Genomic DNA, 26,034 nt, shown 5'->3' on the forward strand with positions numbered 1-26,034 from the left:
AGATTGAATGTCACACTTTCAATTAATATAATATTGTCTCCTCTCTCCTCTCACCCCAAAATCTTAGGCTCATCGAATTTCGAACCATCATTTGGTCGCAAAAGCTAAAACCTTCTTTTCCGTTCTTATCATCTTTGCCGAATTCGCCAATAAGAAGAAAAAACAAAGGAGGGCACCCAGAACGAATCGAATCGGAAAGTTTCAAATCTTCGTGCTTTCATTTTCAAATTGATGGGCGAAATCGAAGAAATTGGAGCTGATGTCTGGTGTGTCTACCATGTTTTGTTATTTTCAGAACTTCAATTTAGTTCCATGTTTTTTCTGTAATATGTTTCGTGATTTTCTCTTGCTAGTCTATTCAGATTATTTTTTTTGGTGGGTTTATGATTTGTGAATGCTATTTTTTATTTATTTATAATAGCCTTGCTCCTTGAATTTATATTGGATTTTGTCTATCGTGACTTAGTTTGATTGAGTTTATTGATTTTTGGGATTAATTCTGTAGAAATTTCCTATTGTTTGTGAGTTTTCAATCTGATATTGGGTGTCAAGTTGTTAACTTCTGTGCAATAATTTTACTAAGGAATCTGTCTCTTGGTAAGTGTATGCGAGATCATTGAGCACTTTAATGTTTTGTTATAATGGAAATAATGTCTGGTTTCGGAGGGAAAAGAAACGAGAATGAAATTTTGATTAGTGATTATCAATTAGTTAATCCTGGTACAAACAATACAGAAGGTTGCATTTTTTATTGCGATTTGAATATTTCGGTGATCATTTAGGATATTCAAGTTCAGTTTTATGTCTCTGGTGACTCACCATAATAATAATAATAATAACCCCTCAAAGATTAGGCTAACTTGGTCAAATCTTTTTAAGTTCAAAATTTGTACTTTTTAAACCAATCTAAGAGATTTCGTTGTTTAATTCTCCTGACTAATGGTGACACGTTAAACTGCAGTTCGGATATAGAAGTTGATGATATTAGATGCCCCAATATAGCAGAGAAAGATGTCAGCGATGAAGAGATTGAAGCAGAAGAATTGGAGCGGCGGATGTGGAAGGATCGAATCAAACTCAAAAGGCTGAAGGAAAAACAGAAGCTAGAAGCGCAGCAAGCTGCAGAAAAGCAAAAGCCAAGGCAGTCCAGTGATCAAGCTCGTAGGAAGAAAATGTCTAGAGCACAAGATGGGATTCTTAAGTATATGCTGAAGCTCATGGAAGTCTGCAAAGCTCGTGGATTTGTGTATGGTATCATTCCTGAGAAGGGAAAGCCAGTTAGTGGTTCCTCTGATAACATTAGAGCATGGTGGAAGGAGAAAGTCAGGTTTGATAAGAATGGTCCTGCAGCCATAGCCAAGTATGAAGCTGACTGTCTTGCTATGAGTGAGGCCGATAACAGCCGAAACGGTAACTCGCAGAGCATCCTCCAAGACCTGCAAGATGCAACGCTTGGATCACTCTTATCTTCTTTGATGCAACATTGTGATCCTCCTCAGAGGAAGTATCCATTGGAAAAGGGTATACCCCCACCTTGGTGGCCAACTGGGAATGAAGATTGGTGGTCACAGTTGAATTTACCTCATGGTCAGAGCCCTCCTTATAAAAAGCCCCATGATTTGAAGAAGATGTGGAAAGTGGGAGTGCTTACTGCTGTTATAAAGCACATGTCACCTAATATTGCGAAGATAAGGAGGCATGTCCGCCAGTCAAAATGCTTGCAGGACAAGATGACAGCAAAGGAAAGTGCAATTTGGTTGGGGGTATTAAGTCGAGAAGAAGCTCTCATTAGGCAGCCTAGTAGTGATAATGGTACATCTGGAATAACTGGAGTGCCACCTGGTGTTCCTGTTGAGAATAAGCAAGCAGCTACTAGTAGTGCTAGCAACTATGATGTTGATGGTACTGATGATGGCATTGGTTCTGTTTCTTCCAAAGAAAATAGGAGAAATCATTTTATGGTTACGGAACCATCAGATAACTTGCGTAGGGGTAGGAAACCTGTCCAAGATACAGATCAATCTGAGAAGCAACCCAGGCCCAAAAAGCCACGAAGGGCCAATGACAAACCACCAGCACAAGCTGACAATGAAATTTTACATGTTGAGCCAAGAAGCAAAGGGATCAATATAAACCAGACAGAAGCACAAGTAGTTGGAGTCCAGATTCATGGAAATGAACAAAGTAATGAGACAGATTCTGCTGCAAGGCCACTGGAAAGAGGACTTGAGGTGCCTGCACAATTACCAGTACCTGAGGTTGATCAGTACTCTTATTTACATACAAACAACTTAGTTTCCTCAGAAAGCATGTATATGAGTGGAAAACCAATGCACTATCCTGAGTTGCAAAACCCTGACATGCATCATGAGACCACTTATAATCTTTATAATCCAGCAGCAGGATATGAGCCTGGTCAGGATGGGCAGCAGCTACATTCTGCAAACAATGAAGCAGTTAGGCTAGAGAATGATGCAGTTTCTTTACAAGGAGTACATATGAAAGGGGATGGAATTAATGGAGGAGACTTGCAATATTTTGGTAAAGATGCATTTCAAAATGAGCTTGATAGACCTATGGATCACTCCTTCTTTGGATCACCCCTTAGCATGTCATTAGATTTTGGAGCACTCGGCAGTCCGTTCCATTTAGATGATTTCGTGTGTGAGGATGAAATGATACAGTACTTTGGAGCATAAATTATTGAAACTGCTAGCTCAGCAGAGATCGTTAGTGCTATTTTTATTATTATTCTCTCCAATAATGCTGTGAATCATAATATGTGTCTTTATCCATGACTTCTCTATTGGGTTTTGATTTGTCCTTTTCCAGGAACTACAAAAATTCCAGCACCTGTTGCTTATCTGGGTTAAGGTTCCCAGATTGGTGTTAGTGTTTATGGGGTTTGAGATTGAAAGATATAATATTAACAACGTTAACAAGTCATAAGCACAGGACCAGAAGAACTGAAGCATGAATTCCGTTTTATTGATTACCCCATTTCCATATCAATAAATATGTTTTGGGGTTGTATGTAAACCTATCAATTGTTGGATTCACAGAACTGCACATATGAATGTTTAGCTAAAATTTTTGGAATAGGGTTGCCTCCAAATTCTTAATAAATTATCATTGTTTCCATGCTCTTTCCTATGCTTTGTGTAGGTTATATAAAGGTGTGCGATCGCATGTGCTTGTTTGCAAGACTGTTTGATACATCCCCCTTTGCCTAGGGAAGGGATCTTTTCCAATGGAAGAAAAAATTGATATGATCAACTCATTTTATTCTTTTAAAAATTCATTTTTTTTAATCAAAATATGTTATATTATATGGAAGGGGTAGGATTTCTTACAGTGAATTTGAGGATCTATTCCCGTTCGGCTAATAACGTATGTTGGGTTTTCCAACAAATCAACAACTGTGCACTTGTCCATATTAGGCATTTAAAATATGGCTAGTAAATCACTTACATTAATAAATGAAAAAGGTCATAGACATAGTGTTAAGTTTCACTTGGGCGTAGTGCTCAACTACGAACCATAGAATCAATAAATGCGCTCTTCGTGTCGAACAACTTAAGGAGTCATTATCATGCTGTTTTATTTTCATTTGTTAATAGTGTCATTTTTCATATGACGTTGTTGAATTAGAATTCTTCCTGTTTTTTGTTATTTTTAGATTCTTTCCTTCCCCTACCCTTAATCCCCTAAAAAGAATATTGATTGTTGTTAAGACCTTATTTGAACATGATACGACTATTGAAGGACTATCTTTGGGATCTCCCCGGTATCCTCGGACACATAACATAGGATTTTGGTTTTATTCCCTACCTTAAGAGGAAGACACTCTAGGTTCCCATCTAAATTCTCCAAACTAGGGTAAACCTCTTTTCTTGTTTGAGAAAAGGTACAGCAAAAAGGATAAAATTTGAAGTCTATAGCCTCTCTTTTTACGCTCAGAATATAGAACTTAAATTTCTTATGTATACATCTATACTGATTGAACATCATAATACAAATTATGTATCCGTAGCATGTCCAACTTTTTTAAAGCAACAAGCCCATCACGTGCGCTATGTTTTTATTTATAAAATTAAATCTTTGTTTTTTAACGCAAGAGAACTTTTATTGTATTCTTTTATTATATATGCAAAATGATTTATCATTATTTTTTAATTATTAATCATTTTCAAATTTTTCTTTTATATTAACATTCTTTTACCTCAACATTTCAAATTTCAAATTTTATTACTTTCTAAATTATCTTTCTATATTAAAATGACATCTTTCTTCTCACATCTTAACTATCTATAATGGAGACTTCAAAAATTTGCTCATTTTCTCCTTAAATCTAAGCTATTTATTTTTCTACCTATTCACAAGGTTTTGTAAATCTAGGAAAGCTCTATATATCGATTGCGTTAGTCTATTTAAGTTTAGAGCATATATACTTATTTGCTATTTAAAATTACTTTTTTGATGATGCATAATTACTCTTTCGTTTTATTCCAATTCATTCTTAATTTGATCACTTCTTCATGCAGCCATCCTTCAGAAGACCTGTACTTAAACTTCGAGTCACCTTTCTACATATTATCTACACTTTTGCATGATCAATTAATTTCCTTTCAGAAATACATCCAATTCGTACATAAGGTTTGAGTTAAGTCATTAAATTTTTTGAATTATGCTCCATCCCTATTTACAAAAACAGGATAATTAGGCAAGAAACGGAGAAATTTCTATTAAATTTAGCTTGAAATGTATCACAGTATAGTTTCTGCTTCATAATTCGCGACTTTATGTTAAAAGAGAAAGGAATTGCTCGTTTGTAGAAAAAATGACAGATACTGTTTTATATACAAATCTGCCTGATTTATGTCTCGTTTTCTACTTTTTCATCTATTCTTTATTTTAAAATTCATGCAAATACAAAGAGGCCACCTCAATGCGTCAACACTCTCCTGTCTCACATATAAGAGAAAAAAAATACTAATTAAAAATGTGATGCTTAGGAGTTAAAATCCAATTCTCATTGTTGTATGGAAAACGTGATGCTTAGGAGTTGAACATGTTGAAGAGCTTACAATGACTAAAATACAATGATAAGCGGGAAGATGAGGCAGGAAATACTAGACATGGTCACACACCTTGGGAAAACATAACCAGTTATTTCCTGTGGACAGTTTCTGCTTTGTGCAGTTATGAACCCTACAAACTTGCAGTGGATGTGACAATGTTCCAAGAGCGCAGTGCTATTACCAAAATAATATATCAGTCTTTCGAATATTGTTTTCCATAATGTAAATACAGTGTACTCTGGCAGTCCTGCACCAAAATCACAAAAGTTTATCACCTTGGTACCCCCCTTAGATTGTCCTCAACTTAAACAAAACAGGCAATGGTGTAGAAACCGTCTAGTCTTCCAATCATAGCTGAAGATATTATTTTTACACAGCAGGCTATAAAGGATGCATACACAATATAATTTACACAAAGATTGCCATCCGAGAAAGAAATCAGTTAATCAAACGTACTTTAAAAGAATTTCATGAGCAAAGATGAATTCTGAGTCATCAAATTCTTTTATACAATTCAACCTGCCTAAATCAGCATGTACATTTGAAGTCTCTAACCTACTAATTAATACAACAAGATAGTGAAGTACCTGCCGCCATCCAAGGAATCTGCAACCTTTTCTTTCTTAGTCTGCCCATATTTCTTGCATCTCACTGCAATCAGAATGCAGCCTTCTCTTTCGTAGTCTGCTAATATTTCTCTGTATCAAACATAATTTACAAACCAAACTTCTTTGGTCTCAAGAATGTGGAAGAACCCTTTCGTAAACCTGGCATGGAGATTTGCTGCTGATGCTTAGCCATCTTTTCCTTCTCCTTCTGTTTCCTTTCTTTCTCAACCTCTGCTTGCACCTTCTTCAAGTTCTCCATCTCCTCCTCCATAGCTGTTTTCTCTTGTTTTTGTCTCTTCTTATGCTCCAGTAATGATGTATCAGAATCCTTAACAGAGAAAAACATGGGTCCCAGCTCAGCCAGCCACTGGGGCTCCACCGCTGTCGCACACTGCATGTACTCCTTGGTGGTCAGGATTAACTCATGATAAACTACATACTCAGGAGTGCAACCCATACCATATAGAGCACTACTGGGATGAAGATGACACGGCATCCCATTCCTGCAGTTAACATACTCTCCCACACCCTTTAATCTTGCTGAATTGTGGAAGTATGCAGAACAAATTGCTTTCCTGACAATGTCAGTATCCGGCCAACATGAGGTTAAGGGGATCTTTAAAGTCTTCAGAATATCAAGCAGTTGGGATCTAACCTCTCTAGCCTTTCTTAGACCTTTAACATGCAAAAAATGATCGTTGCACCAATCACCTCTGTAATCATGTTGTTTCCATTGCTGATAAACATTGTAGAGGGTTAAATGATCAGACTCTGGCACAAAAAATCTTTCCCGTGCAGCGTCACTCTCCTCTGCCCGGTCCTTGGGTCTAAAGAAAACAGATGGCACTGACAGCATGGAAACAATTGTTAAAACCTCCTCAAGACACCCTAACTGTTCACCCATCAAAAGCATCTTAGCAAGCGGAGGGTCCAGTGGAAATTCAACCATTTTCCACCCAAGATCAGTTAATCCCCCCACATTGTTAAGGGCACCCAACACCCACAACTGGTACATGGAATTGAGAATATTATCTTGAGGAGGTGGATCCATGAAATCAAAATCAAGTAAATTTTCAACTTTAAGAGATTTCAGCAACAAGACCACATTGCCAAGGTTAGTCCTCTGAATCTCTGGAACAGGACTGGGCAACATTTCATTTAGGTAGGCACTCTCGGTATACAACCGATAGCACGTACCAGGGCCAGTTCTACCAGCTCGACCGGCACGCTGGTCAGCAGCAGCACGACTAACAGGGAAGACTTGGAGAGCGTCCATGCCCATCCTAGGGTTATACACCTTCATTTTACCATAGCCTGAGTCTATGACATAGAAGATACCATCGACAGTTAATGATGTCTCAGCAATATTAGTGGCCACAATGCATTTACGGGCTCCGTCTTCAGCTTTCTGGAATATCTTAGCTTGTAAGTCAGCAGGAAGCTGAGAGTATATGGGAAGAATCAAGAGTTTAGGGACAGCTTTCTTTGAAGATGACACCATCTGCTCCATTCTTTCAGCAAGGGCATAGCAAGCTGCCTCAATCTCATCTTGGCCAGTCATGAAGATAAGGATGTCACCAGCAGGACTGGTTATGTGAATAGTCATAGCCTGCTTCACTGCACCTTCAACATAATCTTCAACTGGAGATTTACTCCATAATATATTCACAGGAAATGTTCGCCCAGGAATATGGAAAATCGGTACACTGCAAGGATGCCACAATTAGGTTGAATCAAACAAAAGTCAATAACAGGAAAGACTGCTAGATGACAAACTGAATTTACCTTCCAAAGAAATTTGAAAATTTCTGGGCATTCAGAGTTGCTGATGTGACGATCAGCTTGAAATCACGACGTTGGGCTACAACTTTCTTCAATATTCCAAAAAGAACATCTGTGCTTAGTGATCTTTCATGGGCTTCATCCATGACAATAACCCTGAAACAGTTTCAAACCAGATGATTGGTAATATTGTTTTTATTGCAAACAAACAATAAGGTGTAAATGTGAGGGTAAAATTTGTTAATATTTTCATACCGATACTTGTCTAGATCAGAGTCTTTGAGTGTTTCACGTAGAAGTACCCCATCAGTCATGTACTGTAAAATTTAACCACTGAAGTTTAGAGCATAGCACAATAAGTTTATTATTAATGTGTCAAAATCCACATAATTACAGTATATGCTCACATCATGTATACAACAGAATATATACAAATCGTGTCAAATACAGAATATATAAAATACAACGAAAAGAAATCACACTTAATAGCACAAAGTAACACAAAACACAATAATTATTTCTAATCCTACAAACACAAGTTGGGTTCACCTTTATAATGGTATTTGGCCCGGTCACATCCTCAAAACGTATAGCATAGCCAATTTTATCACCCAACTCTGTATCCATCTCTTCGCTAACTCTCTTGGCAACACTCATAGCTGCCACACGCCTTGGTTGGGTGCAGCCTACTATACCACCTATAGTATAGCCATCTTCATGCAGATACTGTTCAGAAAACAAATGTCAAGATTTTCTATCTCGGACTCCTTTCTTGATTGGATAAACAATAATTGACAATACAAGCCACAGGCAAGGAAAAGAAGAAGGCAATAAAACCTGTGTCAATTGTGTTGTCTTTCCTGAACCGGTTTCTCCGACCACCACCACCACCTGATTTTCACGAACCACCTACACATTGTATATTCAAGAAAATTATTACAATGAGCCAAGACTGACAATTTGGAACAGAAAGTCCAAGTGGAAATGATATTATTGAAGGTAAGACAGTCGAATCAAAACATAATGATAAAAGGAGAACACTCCAAACAAGCAGATAAAATGTGAAATTACAATGTGCAAATGTATAACTAATAGGAGAAAAGAAGGAAAAGGGACTTGGTTGTTTTATATCAAAATCATATAATAATAATTATAGTTTTATATCCAACTCAATTACCAATACCAACATAATCAAAAAATGAAAGGAAAAATATTGAGTTGACATGCTCAATCTAACCCCCTTCCACATGATATAAAGATGGATTAAAACTACAATTACTAAGATATTCATTGTCCTAATTTTGAACATTTAGACTGATTGATTATGATCATTAATTACTTCAACCCAAGAGATTGAATTCCAATAGATTCCATACATTTTGACCAAAAACAGCCCTACCATATCAATAATTGCCACATAAACAAGGAAAAAAAAAGAATCGACCTGTAATAACTCTTCTCTCACTGAAAAAATAGGCAGATATTGCCTTTGCTCTGCAATGGTTTTTGACTTAGCAAAGTCACTCACGGCTTCTCCCTTCTTCATATGCTGTGAAAACTTAGCTTCCTCCTTAAAATCAATTTCACCATCTTCACCCACTTCGGCAGTGTCTGCATCAATCTAGCATTTATAAAAAATTTAAATAAGATGAAGTCTTCAAACCGAACAGAAAAAGCAAAGGACACAATTACTCCAGAATCCAGGAAGAATACCTGCTCTGCTGTTTTTTCAACACCCAAGATATCACCAAGTTTTGAGCCAGCAAGTTCCCAAAAGCGTTGGCGAGACTTGTTCATACTCTGCTTCTCATGGATTTCTCTAACAAGAGTAGATCCTTTACGAGATATTATAGCCATGTCAGATGTTGGATCTTTTAATGGCATAATAGGCTCTGCCTGTTTAGTAAAAACAACTCTGCCATCAAGGAAAGGAGGCTTTGTATCTGTGGTCAACAGGGAAAAATAATTAGTCAAAAATGAAGAGTAATACCATGCAAACATCATTAAAATGCAAAGTTGGGCAGATGAATATTTACCATGAACAAGAAGAATAACTTTGTGTTCTTCCTCATCGTCAAATTCAGTCTGAACCTCTGTACCTCTAACAGCTCCTGATCTCAGCAGTTGCCGATCCTCCCATTGAGCATTATCAGCTGTGAGCTGAGACAACTTCTTGCTCTGAGAAAGGGACATCTTGGTCCCATCTCTTCGGACCTGTGAAATAGATAAAAGCACTTATAAGATAATAAACTCGTACCAACTTGCTCCAAACAGCATGCACCAATACATTAAACACTTCATAAATAAGCAAAATCATGAATATTTCACCATATACGACAACAAGAAAAAATGTAGATAGTACGCACTGCACGTTGCAAATATTGACCCCAAAACACAGTTGACTGTTATTGTATGAATAGCTTTTTTTTGTCAGCCAATATTGAAACTAAGGCATTTACATTGGCAAAATACATGTTATTATTGACTGGAAAGGTATCCTAATCCTCTAAGATACATATTATCACAGGATCAAGATAACTAGCAACCTGAACACAAACATCTAAATGGTAAATAATAAAATCACAGACTAACTCCATGAAACACGGGACATTGGGGATAAAATTATTCTCTCTTATTACCCTGTCCCCCTAGTTAGAAACTGCCACATCAAATAAAGCGTCCTCTAACAGAGGATTAACAAAGTTAAAGTGCCATTCTCCATTCCACATTCGTTAAACACGTGTTCCTTTCAGCCATTATCCGTCATAACAAGTCCTTCCTGGTGCAGAGGATAGTTGGCAGGATCATTGCCAAACTGAAATCCTTATTTTAAAATTTGTATGCACGTGCAGCTAGCTATCTCTAACCCACCACATGGCTTCAGACCCAACCCACACTTAACCTTAGGTTCTCCCAAAAATCATTCACCGGCATACTCATTCTCTGCGACAGTTTATTGTTCTCTCCAAGATGATTGGAGAACACAGTCCGTCACCTGCTTCTGACAACCACAAGGCACCACTTCACTCCAATCACAAGCCAGTAGAAGGAATACACAGCACCTCCTTTCTTCACCCTCAAATCCATTCTACCACTAAAAATATTCTACGTCATTCTAGGACCTTTGTTGTCCCTTTTCATGTGCACCAAGAAGGACTTGAGAAGAACACTGTTTCGTCCAAGAATGACTGAAAGAATGTGCTTTTAACATACATGGACAGAGAATGATACAAAGCTATAAGAGCTTTTGAGAGCTTCTCTACTGGAAAAAGCTTTATATTTCCAGCAAAGGATCTCTCAAAAGCTCTCCTAGCTCGTATCCAAACATGCCCTTTGTCAAAGTGTATACCAGAATTCAAATATCATTCACCCAAAAGCCACCTAAGATAGCAGATTATGACAGACAATATATCTATCTAGATTACCACACCATGACCAAGCACGTGAACAGTACATAGACATCATAACTGCTCCAAAACTAAATCACAACAGACATAAGAATAACTTTCATAAACTTCAATCATTAGCTAGATGAGATCTAAGTAAACATAATTAAATTAAAGAATCACAATGAAGAAAAATTTTCACACAACCATCTACGATATACAAAACATAAGGTGTAGAACTTTTTCTCATGCAAGCTTTTCAATTTTATCATCAACAGATCTCCTTATGGCCAGTAACTGTAATTTATCTACTTACTCCGTCCGTTCCCATTTATAAGACCCAATTACCTAATTCATCAAGATTAAGAAAAGTGGTTAATTTAGTTTATAGCAATACACTTATCTTGAATTTATGACTTTTTACAAAACTATCCTTATTATTAATACTCCTCTCTCTTCTAATTGTTTGCCACTACATTCCCTCTCTTTTAATTAGGGGTATTTTAGTCTAAAAATAATTAATGCAAGAAACATTATAGATTGAGTCTTATAAAAAGAAACAAGCATCATTTCAAACTTGGGTCTTATAAATAGGAACGGAGGGAGTATCATTTTAATTAGTAGCAGGAAGCTCCAAACGGATAACAGTCATGCACATACAAGTAAAGGAAAAGTTAGTTTAAATATGTTCAGAAATTCTAAGAATTACCAGTCTTTTGGCCAACTCAGTCTCTTTCTTCTGAAAGGAAGCTTCGTCTCCAAGAAAAAATGACGAGTTATCGCCATCAAATGTGCTACCTTCCTCTCTATCATACCTTCATGATATAATTGTAATTAGATTAAACTATAATAAAATGAAAAGGCAGATTCCGCAAATCAAACAAACGTGAAGTTTGAAAGAATCATCTACAACTTCAGCTCTATCACCACAAGGTAAAACTAGCATGATGAGTCAAAATTTGAATCTATATATCAAAGAAGAAAAACTTCAAGCAATTGTAAAAGACAAGCACAACATAGGAAACATCATATTATTCCAATATATAATTATTAAGCACTCTGATCTCTCTTTCCCAATAGATTCATCTATGATAACACTACATATTTCAAATTCAGTGATTTAAAACAATATCAACGAAAAATACTTTTCACACTAGATTTAGATACCATGCTCGGTCAGCATCGTATTCCATCTCTAAACGCATGCTTTCAGTAATGTCATACTTGTGTTCTTCACCCAAGTCAGACTTATCAGCCATTTCATCCTGGACACATGAAATTAATAATTATATAAGTTGATGATATAGCATGCATATCAAAACTCAAAAGTAATCCATATTAATTACTGTGAAAGAAGAAAACTATGCAACATTTCAGATCTTTTCTTTTTCTATTTATGCTAAAAGTCATTTATTTTCATTGTTCAGCATCTATAATGAATTATCAAATACACGAGGGAACTATTAGACATTAATTGCAAAATATACCTCATATCTATTTGAAGTTTCAGATGAAAAACTTAGTTGATGTGACCTTCCATTATGTCTAGAGACAGAAGATTTGGCTGAAGATCCAGAAGCACGTATTGGGACAGGAGACGGAGAAACATGGTCCCAGGGAGAAGGTGAAGTGACTACATTCAATTCAACAATATAACAATTATTTCTCAAAGACTACCATCATCAAATTCAATTATGGGAATTAAAAACATCAAAATTTGACAATGACAATAACAAAAATAATATCATATTTGGAATAACATACAGGATGAATGAGGAGTGTGGCCCCCCAACCATGGCGAAACTAATCGTGCATCAGGTGAGGCACCTACAAACATTGGGGATGGTGAAGGTTGATGACGTCTAGAACTAGAGACACTGTCCCTTCGTGGAGTGTCTCCCCATTCCCATTGGCCATCGTCCCAGTCAGACCTGCCTGCACGTACAAAAATTGATAATGCCTAGGTCATAAAGAATAGCTAGTTCTCCCAATGCACTGAAGCTAATTGTAAAATCATCTTTTAATAAAAATATCTTAAATGTTAATTCAATATAATTGGAAAAACACAGAAAAAAGTTTTTAGTATTCCAAGTACATAGAAGTCCATGACATTTCCTGGCTTTAATATTTGGATTAATTCCAAAATACTAACAAGAAACAGAAAGTAACAATTACATACCAGGCATTCTCCTGGAACCTTCATATCTGTTTCGCTTTCTACCATACTCACGGTCATACCTACTATGTGAATCCCTTTCTGAATAAGATCCCTTGCTCTCATAGTAGTCCCAATGCCGCACTCTTCCATTACCGCTTCTTGAATCATCCCTGTGATGCCTCCTCTCACTCCTATGATCCTCCCTGTCATATCCAGAAGGCGATGCAGGAACCTTCAAAATTGATATAGCAAAATTAGAGATATGCAGCAAAGTTTCAAAATAATGAGAAATTTATTGGATGAAAATTGCTAATTGTAAAAGCGAAATGTCAATATTAAACAATGAAAATGTTGAACATTTATTTATCACACAGATCAAGAAAAACAGTTTTTTGACACTTCCTATAAAAACTAACACCTGTCGTATTCTCTATCTTCAAAATATTTCAGCAAAACCAACAGGCAACAACAGCCACTTAAAATTAAGACAGTAATCTAAAGCAAAAGTTCTTTTGATTCTTCCTTTTCCTTTATCTTCCTAATGCTTTCTGCAGGTAACAAGTTTCAATGTTGTTTCACAAATAAAGCATTTCCTTAGGATAGCAGCATGACACTTTAAATGCTGTTCCTAAGGAATTAAAATGAGATCAAAATATGAAAATAAATAAAAAGTAGAGAGAAATAATCTTACGTCTGAACCCTTATGCTCAGATGAAGGAGTCCGGTTGGTATCACCATAGTGATCTTCGGTCACAGAACTTTCTGTACAGACAAAGTCACAGAACCTTCAGAGGTTATTATTTGCTTTTCTTAAGGAAAAAATTAATACCTAAATTCCATCATACAATAAAAAGCAATACACATACTTCAAAAACAACTTTAAATAATCATTTTAAAAAGATTAAGCATGTTGAGCTGGAGAAATTTCCTTTACAATTACCCTTTGTACTACATTGCTTGCTCACTTTACATATCCAAAAAACTTTGCTATTTACCATTTTTTTTCTCAATAACTCCTCAGACGACTTTAAATATATTAGGCAATGAAGAAAAAAGTGTACATGAATCCAACTGGTGGAAACAACTAAACAAAGGGAAATTATATATAGTAATTAACAATTACCTGAATGAGATGTTTCATTGGTCGTATCACGGTATCTCCGATTAGTGTGTCTGCGTCTGTTGACAATCCCATCATGCCCGCTTTCTTCAGAAACAGACAACTCAGACTTATCTTCATCCTCTGCAGATGCTGCAATGGAAATGGTTCTTTCTTTTGGCACCTTGAATCCCGCATCATGTTGAGACCGTTTTGCGCTGGCAAGGGCATCGAGTCCTATTAAATTATTTATTAAAATAAACAATGAACAGCATCAGCATTCAGTGCCTAAGAACGTAAAACCGAGACTCATGATTCAAAATGCACACCAAAACAAAACAATACCTAAACGCGATTTTCTCTCCTGAGGCACGTAAACCATCCTATCCTTGCCAGGAACATAGAGTCCACCACTGGTAGGTTTTTCCGGTTCCAATGTCGCCGTGATCTTGTCTATGTCAACGACACCAGCACCAGCTCCAGCTCCATCCTTCTATTCACAAACAAACAACAATAAGCGGAAGCAGTGAAACCAAATTTCGAAACCATTTAGCGTGCTGCGCAATAGAACTAATACGATACTAACCTCCATGATGTGATTTAACTTAAAAAATTTGCCCCAAAATCGTTGAAGATGAAAACAGAGAAATTCCAATCCAAGCGCCACTCTACAGAAAATTGAAGTGAAACTAAGCAACAAAGTATATTCTCATTCCTAGAACCCTAATCCGGACACGTAGCTAAGAAATCCGAAATTGAGTACTACAAGATGTATTCAAATTAGGTATCTGGTTCCTAATATATTTATTGGGATTTGTGCCTGAGTTACACACTCCCAGAGATATCAAAACGTCGCCGTTTCACAGCAAGCAAACCGCAGAGGCCAGAGAGTGACGGGACGCCACCCCTTTTAGTTTTTATCTCCTCTTTGTTCCCCGACCACCGACTTCAGAGAGAGGGTAAAGATTAAACAAATAAAAAGAAAATTTAAAATTTCAATATATTAGTGATAAGACACTTAAAGAAAAATATATTTACTTTCAAATTATTATTATAAATATATACATAAATTAGAGAAAGGTAAAAAATATAATAAAGTATTTCTTTTATTAATTTTTTTTTTTACCTAAAACGCGATTTGATTTCCTTTCCGGAGTAATATATATTTCCTTTATGGTGTAAATATAATTAACACATATGTACAAATTGAATTTGATTTTGAGTTAAATAATTAATTAGGTAAAAGGAAATTATAATTTATTCACATAAAAGATTAGTTAGAAGAAAATAAAATAAATGAGAAAAGGGTAGATTTATAATAAAAAATAAAGAATAAATCACAAACTAAATTATTAAAATTATAATACATTCTTATTCTTATTCTTCCCTGTTAATATAGACATTAATGTACTTTCACACAAAAAAATTGACCCTCGAGAATTTTTCTATGAAATTTCCGTATTAATTAATTTACACAAACAAACTAATGTTTATAGTAAAATTCTATTTTTCCTATAAAAATTAAAAAAATCTTCAATAAATTCAATATATTAAAAGATAACAAATGAAAAAAATATTATTTAAAAAGGTAATTCATTAAATCATATATTTTATTTAATATTAAATTTAAACACGTAATTTTTTAGGATTTAGGACCTTTTGTTTAAACTTATTTGTTAAAAAAATACTTATTTTAATGCAATAAGTAATTTTCTATTTGTTTAAGTATTTATCTAAATTATTTTTACTTTAAAAAAGTAATTTTATTTATTTTGAAAAACAAATTCTATCTATTTATTAAATAAATACTTATTTTAAAACTACTTTAAGCATAAACAAATTAATTGATGTGCAATGCCAAGTGTCAACCAATCACAGAAGGTGGCATGTTTAAAAAATTTGAAGATAATCTTAACTAAAAATGACACATTTTGTGAATTGTGACTGGTTAACAACCTGAACAACTTTAGAGTGACACTGCATAACAATTACACTATCCCAGAAGCGTGCCACTACTACATTTGAATGGCAAGAGAGAATGAAGGATGAGGATCCCATTGGCCGAGCAGGTAGTAACTAGCATCCAAGAGGTTTTTCTCTCACTAGGATCCCACTGCCACTAACTGCGTTCTTTAAGAATAAGTTCCAAACACCATAGTACTAAAATCACAACACATTCATCAGAAAAAAAGTACTAAAACCACATGCAAAAAAACATTCAGTTTTGTTGGTGAAGCAAATGGATTTATTAACCGTCAGAGTTTACTAGAACTGCAGTCCTCAATACTCAATCACTCTATACAATCACACTCACAGATATCACTCAGAATCAATGCTTAATGGCCAGAAAATCTTGCTTTCTGTTCTGTTATTAAAATACCAAAACAATAAAACTAGTTTCTTTCAGGACTCAAAAGCAGCAGATAAGAACTCATCCATTGCCCTAACAGAAGACCCCTTAAACCCATCTTCATCCTTCACCGCATCCCTAATCATATCTCTAACATCCCCTGCTTTCTTCCCCATCGCAACCCCTTTCTCGGTCTCGTCCATCACCAATTCAATTTTTGCCACTATATCTTCGTATTTCACCTCAGAGCTTTTCCCTCTTGCAACCTCCACACAAACCCCAACCTCTTCCTCCAACAACTTACAATTATAAAACTGCTCCGCCGCCATTGGCCACCCCAGAATCGGCACCCCCTGACTCAGCGATTCCAGCACCGAGTTCCACCCGCAGTGACTCAGAAACGCAGACACAGCAAAATGCGACAGAATCTCCACCTGAGGCGCCCAATCATGAACAACCAAACCCTTCCCCGATTCTTTAACCCTTTCAACAAACCCTTCAGGTAACCATTCTCCCTCTCTGAACTCCGAATTTATGTCAAAACCGATCGGAGGCCTCACAACCCAAACGAAATTCTTCCCGCACCGCTCCAACGCCTTCCCCAATTCCATCATCTGCAAAGCGGAGATCGTGTTCATCGATCCGAAGCACACGAACAGCACCGATTTCGAGGGTTTCGTGTTGAGCCATTCCGTGCAGAGATTCGGGTTGATCCCGCCGCCTTTCCCGCGCGAGCCGGAGCCGGAGCCGGAGGAGAACAGCACTGGGCCGATGGGCCATACGGGCCGGCCCAGTTTTCTCTTAAAGTAGCCCAGCCCAACGGAATCGAACTCTTCGACGGTGTTGAACAAAATCCCGTCCGAGTTGACCCATTGGGAAAGATTACTTTTTTGAAACACAGACCACGGGTCGGTGCCATCTGCTTCGGAAATGTTATTGGGTAACTGCGTGCGGTGAATGACACGCGCTTCGGGGAAATCCGGTAAGGAGAACTCGTCGGAGTTGACGCGGCGGTGGGGGAGATTGTGCCAGAGGGAGTAGTAGCAGGCGAGGCCGAAGCCGGAGGTGCCGCTGAAGACGACGTGGAAGACGCCGAGTTCCTTGGCGACGGTGGCGGTCCAGCCGAAGAAGATGTCGGAGATGATTAAAAGTTGATGTTTTTGGTTTTGGAAGAGGATGTTTTGGATGAGGGTTTTGAAGGCTGGTTGGAGGGTGGTGGAGGCTTGGATGAGGCGAATGACGAGGTGGTAGGGGATGGAGTCGGTGTTCTCCGTGTTGGGAGGGAGGCCGTGGTCGGAGGGAGTGAAGGGGATTTCGACGAGGGAGATGGTGGAGTCTGGTGGGATAGAGGATCTTAGTTTTTTGATGTTTAGGGAAGTGTTGAGTATGGTGATGCTGTACTTTTTTCTCTGTTCTAATTCAAGTGCTAATGCTAAGAACGGGATTATGTGGCCTTGGGCCATGAAAGGGAACAACACTGCCTCTTGTTTTCCTTCTGTTTCTGCCATTGCTTGCCAATGTCAGACCCTTCCCCAGCTGGTGTCGCCTTTATTAGGTTTTTTCCACACGCTTACGTTACTTCATTTACACACACCTCATGTATAACCTAGTTAGCAACACATGATGTTGTGTTCAAAATGTGGGAGAGAATTTGGTTTGATTCCCACTTATTATACTCTTTTGGTTGAAACGGGAAGTTTTAATGTAACTTATAATTTATATAAAGGATTGAAGTTTGTGACAATACTTAAATAAAAAAATTATTCTTTTTGTTGTGGTTTGTGTTTCAAGACTAATTAAATTATCACGTAAAATCATCAATTTTCTTTCAAACATACATTGAATTTGAACCAAAAGTATGTTAATTTTTTTTTGTCTATTTTAAATTTGGAGTATTTAAAACTTAATTATTAATGAATTATCTTTGTATTTAACTTAATTATTAATTATTTATGATTTATTAATTATTTTCAACAATATATTATATATTTAATATTACATTATAAACTTTAGTAATTAATTACACACTTAAAAGTATATTTTATTACAGGAAAACAAGTATTTTTTATTAGTATTGTTCAAATAAGATTCATTTCATCAAACATAAATCACACTATGTAAACTTATATTTTAACAAACTTAAGCACCCATTTGAAGTAATTGAGATATTTTAATTTTTGGTTTTTAAAATAAAATGTGTTTGATAAGAATAGAGTTAAATTTTTTTTTAACTCATTTTTAAAATATTATACCATTTCTTTTTAAAACAAAAGTAAAAGATTTGTAAATTTTGTTTATAGTTTTGAAACACATGCGCTACCACCACCACCATTGAATTTTTTTTTTAAAAAAAAAAAGAGGATTTGTAAATTTAATGTATTCGTAATATATTACTATATTTTTATTTAAGTCTTTTTTATCCTTATGTCTCCAATTCTAATATAATATATTTGAATAAAAATAAATAATTTGATTGTGTTTCTTTACAAAAGTTTGATGGATTGTTTTAAAATTAATAATTAAATATGATTTTCATTTTTAAGAATATTTGTTCTCCCTTCCTTTTACTGTTATGTTAAATATTTAATGGTTATGCATAATCTTGTTTTCAAGATGATTAATTAAATGTAACTTTACAGTTTTAAAAATTAGAAATGATAAAATAAGAATTTTGTTGCTATAATAAATTTTCATCATATTTATAATATTCTTATTTTACATTGATTTAGATTAAAATGATATGATATTATTATCTTTTTATTACAATGTTGAATAATTGACACGTATATTTTTTTTATTCATAGGACGATTAATTATTTTATGCAGACCACAATTAATTTAAAACTTCTGTATGTCGTCAAGAACCCAACCTTGCACACGTACATATTCCATTCTAAGCCGGTAAGCCCATTCCTAACTGACTACGAAGCCTATGTTAATGTCACGGGAATTACTTTACGCACCCAATGATTTTTTTGTACACCCAACAATTTTTTCATTTTTTCAAAATTACTCCTTTTAAAAAACACACGGACTGTCAATCCATATGAATCCTTCGTACGGATTCGCAATATGTAACGATGAATTTGTATGAATCCTTCATACGGATTCGCAATCCATAACGATGAATCCGTAAGGTCATTACCTTCCCCACCTCCTCCTCACCAACTCCGCTATGCCACCTCCGCCACACCGTAGCACTATCATCACCGTTGCCCTTTGCTCCAACCTTCGACGCACTATAGCATCGTCACCTCCTTCATGGCCATCACCTTGCCTCTGGTCTCGCCTAGCGACATCGTCGCGTCGAAGTCACGCAAGGCTGTTGAGGTCACCGCCAGCTCCTTCATCGTCACGTGAGGTCACCGCCACCCCCTTCATCGTCACACGAGGTCCCTTTGCTCCTCCTTCATCATCGTGCAAGGTCCCTTCGCTCCAACCTCACCGCAGAGCACCTCCCCCTCATGCGTGCCCGTCCTTTGTTGCCACCAACCTTGCCGCGAAGGTCTATGGTATTATGGATTGACAAACCATATACGTTATATGTAAGAGTATTTTTTATTTTTCACCCTAAATAGTGGATGTAGAAGAACAAATGCTCGGCTATGAAATACTAACCCAAAGTTTATGACCTAGCATCAAATAAAATTACTTTTAGACCAAAAAACTAATTTTATTTTAATTTACCAACAAAAAGAATATTTTTATTAATTTGAAGTATAATTTATAAGGTTTTTAAAACTGGGCTGATTATTCAAATAATAAAACCACTGATTTAAGATTTCATAATATAATTATAGTTGAACTAATAATAAATATTATTATTTTGTTTTTTTAAATATAATATAACGAGTAATATTAAATGGAATAAATCATCACGTGTATGAATAACTGACATAAGGTCATTTTGTTTAATCAAGTGTATCAACTTTTAGTTCTGATATGCAGGTTGAATTAAAATAAGGTTTATTTTGACTGTATTTAGTGTGAGTTTATTTTGCTTTCATAATTAATCCCTCTTGTGGTTGTGTATATGTTCAAAAGCAAGTTTTGTCATTGAAATTAATTTAGACTCATTTCTCAATTATGTTTAATAGTTTAAAATCAAATTTATCAAAATCAACTATACTTAATTTTAAAACAAATAAGTATTTAGTATGGGAAAATCATGTAACAAAGTTTCAACTAATTTAATAAGATTGAGGTAGATCTATAAAATAAAATAAAATTTCTCAACACTTAATGTGATAATTAAATCTGAATTCGCAAGTACTTATTCAATCATTACAATTTTTTGGCAGATGCATAGATCAAGTTATTTTATGAGTAATTTTTGTATATATTAAGTTTTATCATTTCAATTGTTGAATTAAAAATTCTCAATGAATAAATCAAGTTAATGTTTTTAATTTTTATAAATTTTTAAATCTACCTTATACTTTATTAAAATGAATTCAATGTGACGTATAATATAATTTTCAAGTAAATATTAACTATAAGTTTAAATAACTGCAAATGTTCAACTCCGGTTAAGAACAACTGCAAATGTTCAATTTATTTAAAATTTGATATACACAATCTTCGAATTAATATCAACATAGTTAAATTAATAAAATTCAATATATACAACCAAATTTCTGGCCATTTAAACCAACAAATACTGGTTAACTTTTACTTAGAGTTGTCCAAATGAAGAACTCATCCATGGCCCTAATTGGTGACCCCTTTAAAGAATCTTCCATCCTTTATGATATTCCTTATCATATCTCGATGTTAGCAGCTTTCTTCTTCATCAGTCATCACTATCCCTTTATCTGTTTGGTTCATCACCAATTCACTTTTAGCCACTAAATCTTTATGCTTGATCTCTCAAAGCTCTTCCCTCTAACCTCCTCTTAAAAGAATATCTTGCCTAGTTAATTCACAATTAGAGAGAATTCAAATTTGTTTTACAGTAATTTAACTCGTATTGATAATGTTTTTTGTTTGCCAGTATAATTGTGTCCTTGTTACCCAGGACACAAGACTTATTGAGTTTAAAATAATAATATCATGTTCAAACTACACATGAACAACCAGAAATTTATCTCAAAGTAGCCAACATAATACATTCGGCCATTTATTTGGGTAGTATGGGTTTTCGTCCTGTTACTTAGATTGACTATCCTCATATGCAATTTGGTCATATCAATTTTTCTTTTTTTGATAACAGATTTTTTTTTTAAACTATAAGAATTGAAGTTAGTGTCAGGAAATTTACAATAATTCATCCATCATGTTTAATGTATCTACCTAACTAACTGATAATTAATTATTCTAACACGGTAATATGCAATTTAATTATTAGCCACTCTTATTCATAGTTTTATCGGTAATACACAAACACAACCTGCTCATTATCAAGCATCCAAGCTCTAGTTAGTAAAAGATGTAACCAATTTGAGCGATTATACATTATTACCGCATACATTTGGATAGTTACAAACTTAAAAAGAAGAGAGAATCTAAATAAAATGGACAGTGAAATTAAACCAATTTCCAAGTTCCATTTTACTTTATGGTGCGGATTTGTGCCTGCAAATAACTCTACACCTCAAGATCCTATCCTGAACATAGAACCCTGGCACCACCATAATCTTGACTCGGCTTGGACCTTGTGACCTCTGTCTATCAGTAACCAAATCTTCCATGTAGTGAGGATCAAAGTTTCTATTCTCTTCCACTCTTAAAATTCCCAATGGAGGGTTGAAAGAAAAGGCCAGCAAATGAAGCAACCATATGCACTTTGCTGCCACAAAGAAAGCCTGAAGGAGTTGCTCAGGCCAAGGCCTAGTCCAATTCAGTGTAGTGATGATGCAACTCATTTTCTGGTCGCAGAACTTGCTAAACTCTTCACTGTAATACTTAGTACCCTTTCTGAGAACCTCGTTCCAGCTCAAATTCCTAAGTGCAACAAACGATGAGAATTGCGCTTGGCGATCCTGCCGAGGGTCCAAGAATTTTGTGCAGCCATTCTTTTGGAACACACTATTCTCAAAGTCTTGGTAGAAGGACTGGTTTATGAAGGCTTCAAAATGGTATAGAACAGCCTTTGAGTATTTGGAATTCAAGGAGAGCCTATATGGTTGGAGGAGCAAGTTCAAGTTGTCCATCAAAGGATGATCAGTTTCCTCTATCTGGCATATAAGGGTCTTGCAGAATTGCTTCACTGATAACCTTGATTCTGACACTATCTGCAAGAAGCCCTCTACCATAACATCCTCACTCACAGGCATCAAATTTTCCCCATTCCCATCAAAGGGTGTTCCTCTCTGGGGAGGGCTATTGAGCTTTTCTGAAAATGTGGTTTCTTTGGTGAGCATTGCTTGCCTCAAAGCTTTCTTCAACTCTTCACAGTAACTCTCCAAGTACTCCAACTTTTGTTTCAGTTCTCCAAGTGAAGATCTCATCTCAGAAACTTCCATCAAGGCAGTATCTCTACTCTCATTTGCCTCCATCAGTTCCCTCTTCAGTGCCTCAACTGACACTATCCCCATGTCCTTGAGAACCTGGGAGACTTCCTCAGATTCTGTTCTGCTTGGGGAACTCACATTCTTATGCTTCTTCTTGAACCTAGGGAACAGCCATGAAATCACCCCTTTACTTTTTGGTTGGGTTTGAAAAGAGACATGAGAGTCTGTGAGGGGGACAACAATGTTGGAGCTCTTGTTGTTCCTAGTGCTCTCATATTCACTAGTTATGACAGCAGGGTTGCATCTATTGCAGGAAGATAAGGGCTTCAAATCCCCCAGACTGTTTCTCCTCCTGGATTTGAAGTAGTCATTCGCCACTGCCGCCGGCGATGTTTGGAGAAAAGTAATGTGATTTGCACAAGAACCAGTCACAGATTTGCTATCATCAGCAGGACACATGTGAGTGTCAAGGTTGCCAAATCCAAAAGGTAGTTCCTTTCTTGAATTTAATTTCTCCTTGTAATCTGAGGGGGCCATGCTGTTCCTTCCTTCTACCCCATTCTCATCCCAGCTTTCTGATATTGTTCTGCTCCTTGTTGGGTTCTGGTGTGCCTCATCTTCATAACTCTGCCAAATGATTCTCTCATTTAGAGACTAATTGTTCAAACATAAAAAGCACACATGATCTATGCCTCTAAAACGAAAAAAAAAAAAAAAAACCAAGATAAAAGCAAAAGCCCTAAAAAGTTAAGTACTTGAGTCACAATTTTTTAAAGTTCCATGATAAGCAAAAGTCCTAAGGAAAAAAGTCAAACTCAATTCATGCTTTATGTTTCATTTCAATACTTCATGCACGGTCAGGAAAGTTGAATGACAAAAAAAGAAAGTAAAATTACATATTCTTACTGGTGTGAAAACAGGGTAGTCTTGGGCAGAGAAGTGAGAAGCCGGGGAAGGTGACGGAAATCTAGCATTGTTTGTGCCTGGACTACTTCCTTGTGTTAATGCAGTATGAAGGGCCCTTAATTCCACTGCTTTGGCTATGGCAGTTTGGATTTCCTCCCTTGTTATTTCAGGGTTGTTGTCATTGTTGGTTTTTGCGGTTGCAGTTGCAGCCATGAGGCATAACAAAAGAAAGAACAAAGTGGAGCATGTAATGTAAATGCCGAGAAGATAATATTGATATGCTTGGAACTTCTATTGGCAATCGGAAAAGAACAAAATGGGTTTTCAAGTGGTGGCAATCCAACGGTTGGATTTGGCTTGATGGCTATTATTATATCTATGGTAAGAATGAGATCTTGTGGAGAACCAGAAAATGGAATGAGGGATACAACAGGTCACGTCTCAAACCCAATGAAATGAGCCTTGTCTCTGTTCTTATAGGGAAACTAATGGCTTGAGCACATGTGAAGAAAAGGGAGAGATAAGAGTAATTTTCTTTTTTGGTACATGAGACTTGACAGAAGTAATTTTAAGTTTTTAACCCAGTGAAATTATTCTGTTTTCTTTTTTAAGAAAAAAAATATATGTATTTTCGATTGAGAGTTAAAAGTCTAGTACCTCAAAATACTAAAATTCATCTAAGAGATTGATTTCTCTTAAATAATTCTGCTTATACACTTTATATACATCATCTCATATTTATAAAGTATGTGTTTGGTTTGATGTCCATGGTTAAGAAGTATTGGATTTACATTAAGCTGAAAGTTACTAATTATAGTTTTTGTGTTTTATAAAAAATGATGTGAGAAATTCAGAATACATACCTCAAACACATATAATTTCCATTGTTTGATTTCAGTCATTTTGATTTATCACATGAGAAGTTATTTACTTGGTATTGGTCTACACCAAAGATTATACTTTTGATCCTGTGCATCCCAGCAGTGTGAATCCAGTTTACCAAAATGCCCACACGTTAGGAAAATTACCAGAAAGCGGAATTAGGTGGTATTGCTTTATAAGCAACATGGGATATGTTCCCCTATCATACCTATGGTGAAGTAATATTCAGCTTTCAATTTGAGGACATTGTCAACGAGATGTTGCTTTAGTACTCATTTACATTTCGTGTGTAATCATGACCTTAGTATGTTGCCTACTAGAACTGTGTTCAAAAGGCCATCAAATACATCCCTTACCCTAATATAGTGGTGAGAAGTAGGTGAACAAACTAATTAAACTAAATGGCCTTAACCGGAAAGAATATTCTTCTTGTATATTAAATGCCTAATGCGCAGTTAAACACAAGCCTGGCTAACTTGTTTGTTTTTTCCATGCAATCGTGGTGACCCTTCATGAAAATTAAGCTTATAAATCTTTAACCTGTCCATGGAACCAAAGGTTACTGGGAATTTTCAACTATCAACTTATCAAATTCATGCTGTTGGCCTCAAATTGGACCATTTAAAAGCCTTTAACATGCATCAATAGGGAAAGTAATGTTACATTAGAAGGATATATAAACTAAAATCTTGAGGTTACATACATTTTCTTTGGCAAATTAATCAATCTCCAATGACAATGTTAGGGTAGCTGAGGTTAATATCGTCCAACCACAAAATGTAAAAACAAACAATATTGAGCCGTGCAAGGGTTCAGTTTTTCGGCCGAAAGGGGAAGGAAAATAACCAAAAGGTCCAAAACAATCCAAAAACTTACAGACAAGGAATCCTACAAGACAGAATGCCACAGTGGGGACCAATTGGTTTGTAGCATCTTTTAAAAATTAAAATTACTTAAAGCCCTAGTCATGCCGTATATAAATACAAGTGCCCATAGGGTATTTTTGAAATTGGAGAACGTTCTCTAATGCTTGGAGTATAGTATCCTTTTTATATAATTGGAATTGGAATTCCATGTAGGACAATAGAATTGTTTAATATTGAGGAGTTCGTTGTGACTGTGACATTCACTTTTTCTCGCACATGACACTATATTGTGGAAATTAAGATCCCTAAGAAGCCCAACCAGCCAGGGCAGTTAGCAAGATTTGTCAAACAAACACATGAAAAAAGTGCCTTTTCTCGCTTAATTGATAGCATTTAACGTAGGTGCCGGAATTATATTCTGGGATTTTAATTTCTTTGATCACTAAAGAAAACTCATAGTAGGT

At 35.8% G+C, this 26,034-nt stretch overlaps 4 protein-coding genes across 6 annotated transcripts; 1 reads left to right on the forward strand and 3 right to left on the reverse strand.

Moving 5' to 3' along the window:
• LOC100812970 (ETHYLENE INSENSITIVE 3-like 3 protein) lies at positions 1-3,099 on the forward strand. The gene is made up of 2 exons (XM_006597178.4): positions 1-266; positions 962-3,099. Exons 1-2 carry the CDS (start codon positions 232-234, stop codon positions 2,697-2,699), a joined length of 1,773 nt encoding a protein of 590 aa, XP_006597241.1. The 5' UTR covers positions 1-231; the 3' UTR covers positions 2,700-3,099.
• Positions 3,100-5,011: 1,912 nt separating this feature from the next.
• On the reverse strand, positions 5,012-15,071 carry LOC100817761 (pre-mRNA-splicing factor ATP-dependent RNA helicase DEAH7). Of its 3 annotated transcripts, none has more exons than XR_418257.4 (18): positions 14,701-15,071; positions 14,460-14,604; positions 14,139-14,351; positions 13,707-13,777; positions 13,037-13,247; positions 12,622-12,792; positions 12,345-12,490; positions 12,025-12,122; positions 11,567-11,672; positions 9,508-9,685; positions 9,185-9,414; positions 8,916-9,092; positions 8,309-8,380; positions 8,021-8,197; positions 7,727-7,788; positions 7,475-7,627; positions 5,669-7,395; positions 5,012-5,328 (listed from the first exon to the last, which is right to left on the reverse strand). XR_418257.4 is itself a non-coding variant. In XM_003546954.5 (17 exons), the coding sequence occupies exons 1-17, from the start codon at positions 14,704-14,706 to the stop codon at positions 5,796-5,798; spliced, it is 3,819 nt and encodes a 1,272-aa protein (XP_003547002.1). In that variant the 5' UTR covers positions 14,707-15,071; the 3' UTR covers positions 5,501-5,795. The 3 variants fall into 3 exon arrangements, 1 of the variants encoding a protein (XP_003547002.1); XR_418256.4 differs by having other exon boundaries at positions 14,460-14,607; XM_003546954.5 differs by lacking the exon at positions 5,012-5,328 and having other exon boundaries at positions 5,501-7,395; positions 14,460-14,607.
• Positions 15,072-16,336: 1,265 nt separating this feature from the next.
• On the reverse strand, positions 16,337-18,229 carry LOC100779270 (UDP-glycosyltransferase 92A1). Its single transcript, XM_003546965.5, has one exon. It carries the CDS (start codon positions 17,970-17,972, stop codon positions 16,518-16,520), a length of 1,455 nt encoding a protein of 484 aa, XP_003547013.1. The 5' UTR covers positions 17,973-18,229; the 3' UTR covers positions 16,337-16,517.
• A 3,565-nt stretch (positions 18,230-21,794) lies between these two features.
• LOC100786740 (IRK-interacting protein) lies at positions 21,795-24,281 on the reverse strand. The gene is made up of 2 exons (XM_006597179.3): positions 23,823-24,281; positions 21,795-23,543 (listed from the first exon to the last, which is right to left on the reverse strand). Exons 1-2 carry the CDS (start codon positions 24,033-24,035, stop codon positions 22,020-22,022), a joined length of 1,737 nt encoding a protein of 578 aa, XP_006597242.1. The 5' UTR covers positions 24,036-24,281; the 3' UTR covers positions 21,795-22,019.
• Positions 24,282-26,034: the final 1,753 nt, after the last annotated feature.

Source organism: Glycine max, chromosome 15 (genome assembly GCF_000004515.6).
Source record: "Glycine max cultivar Williams 82 chromosome 15, Glycine_max_v4.0, whole genome shotgun sequence".
NCBI lineage: Eukaryota > Viridiplantae > Streptophyta > Magnoliopsida > Fabales > Fabaceae > Glycine > Glycine max.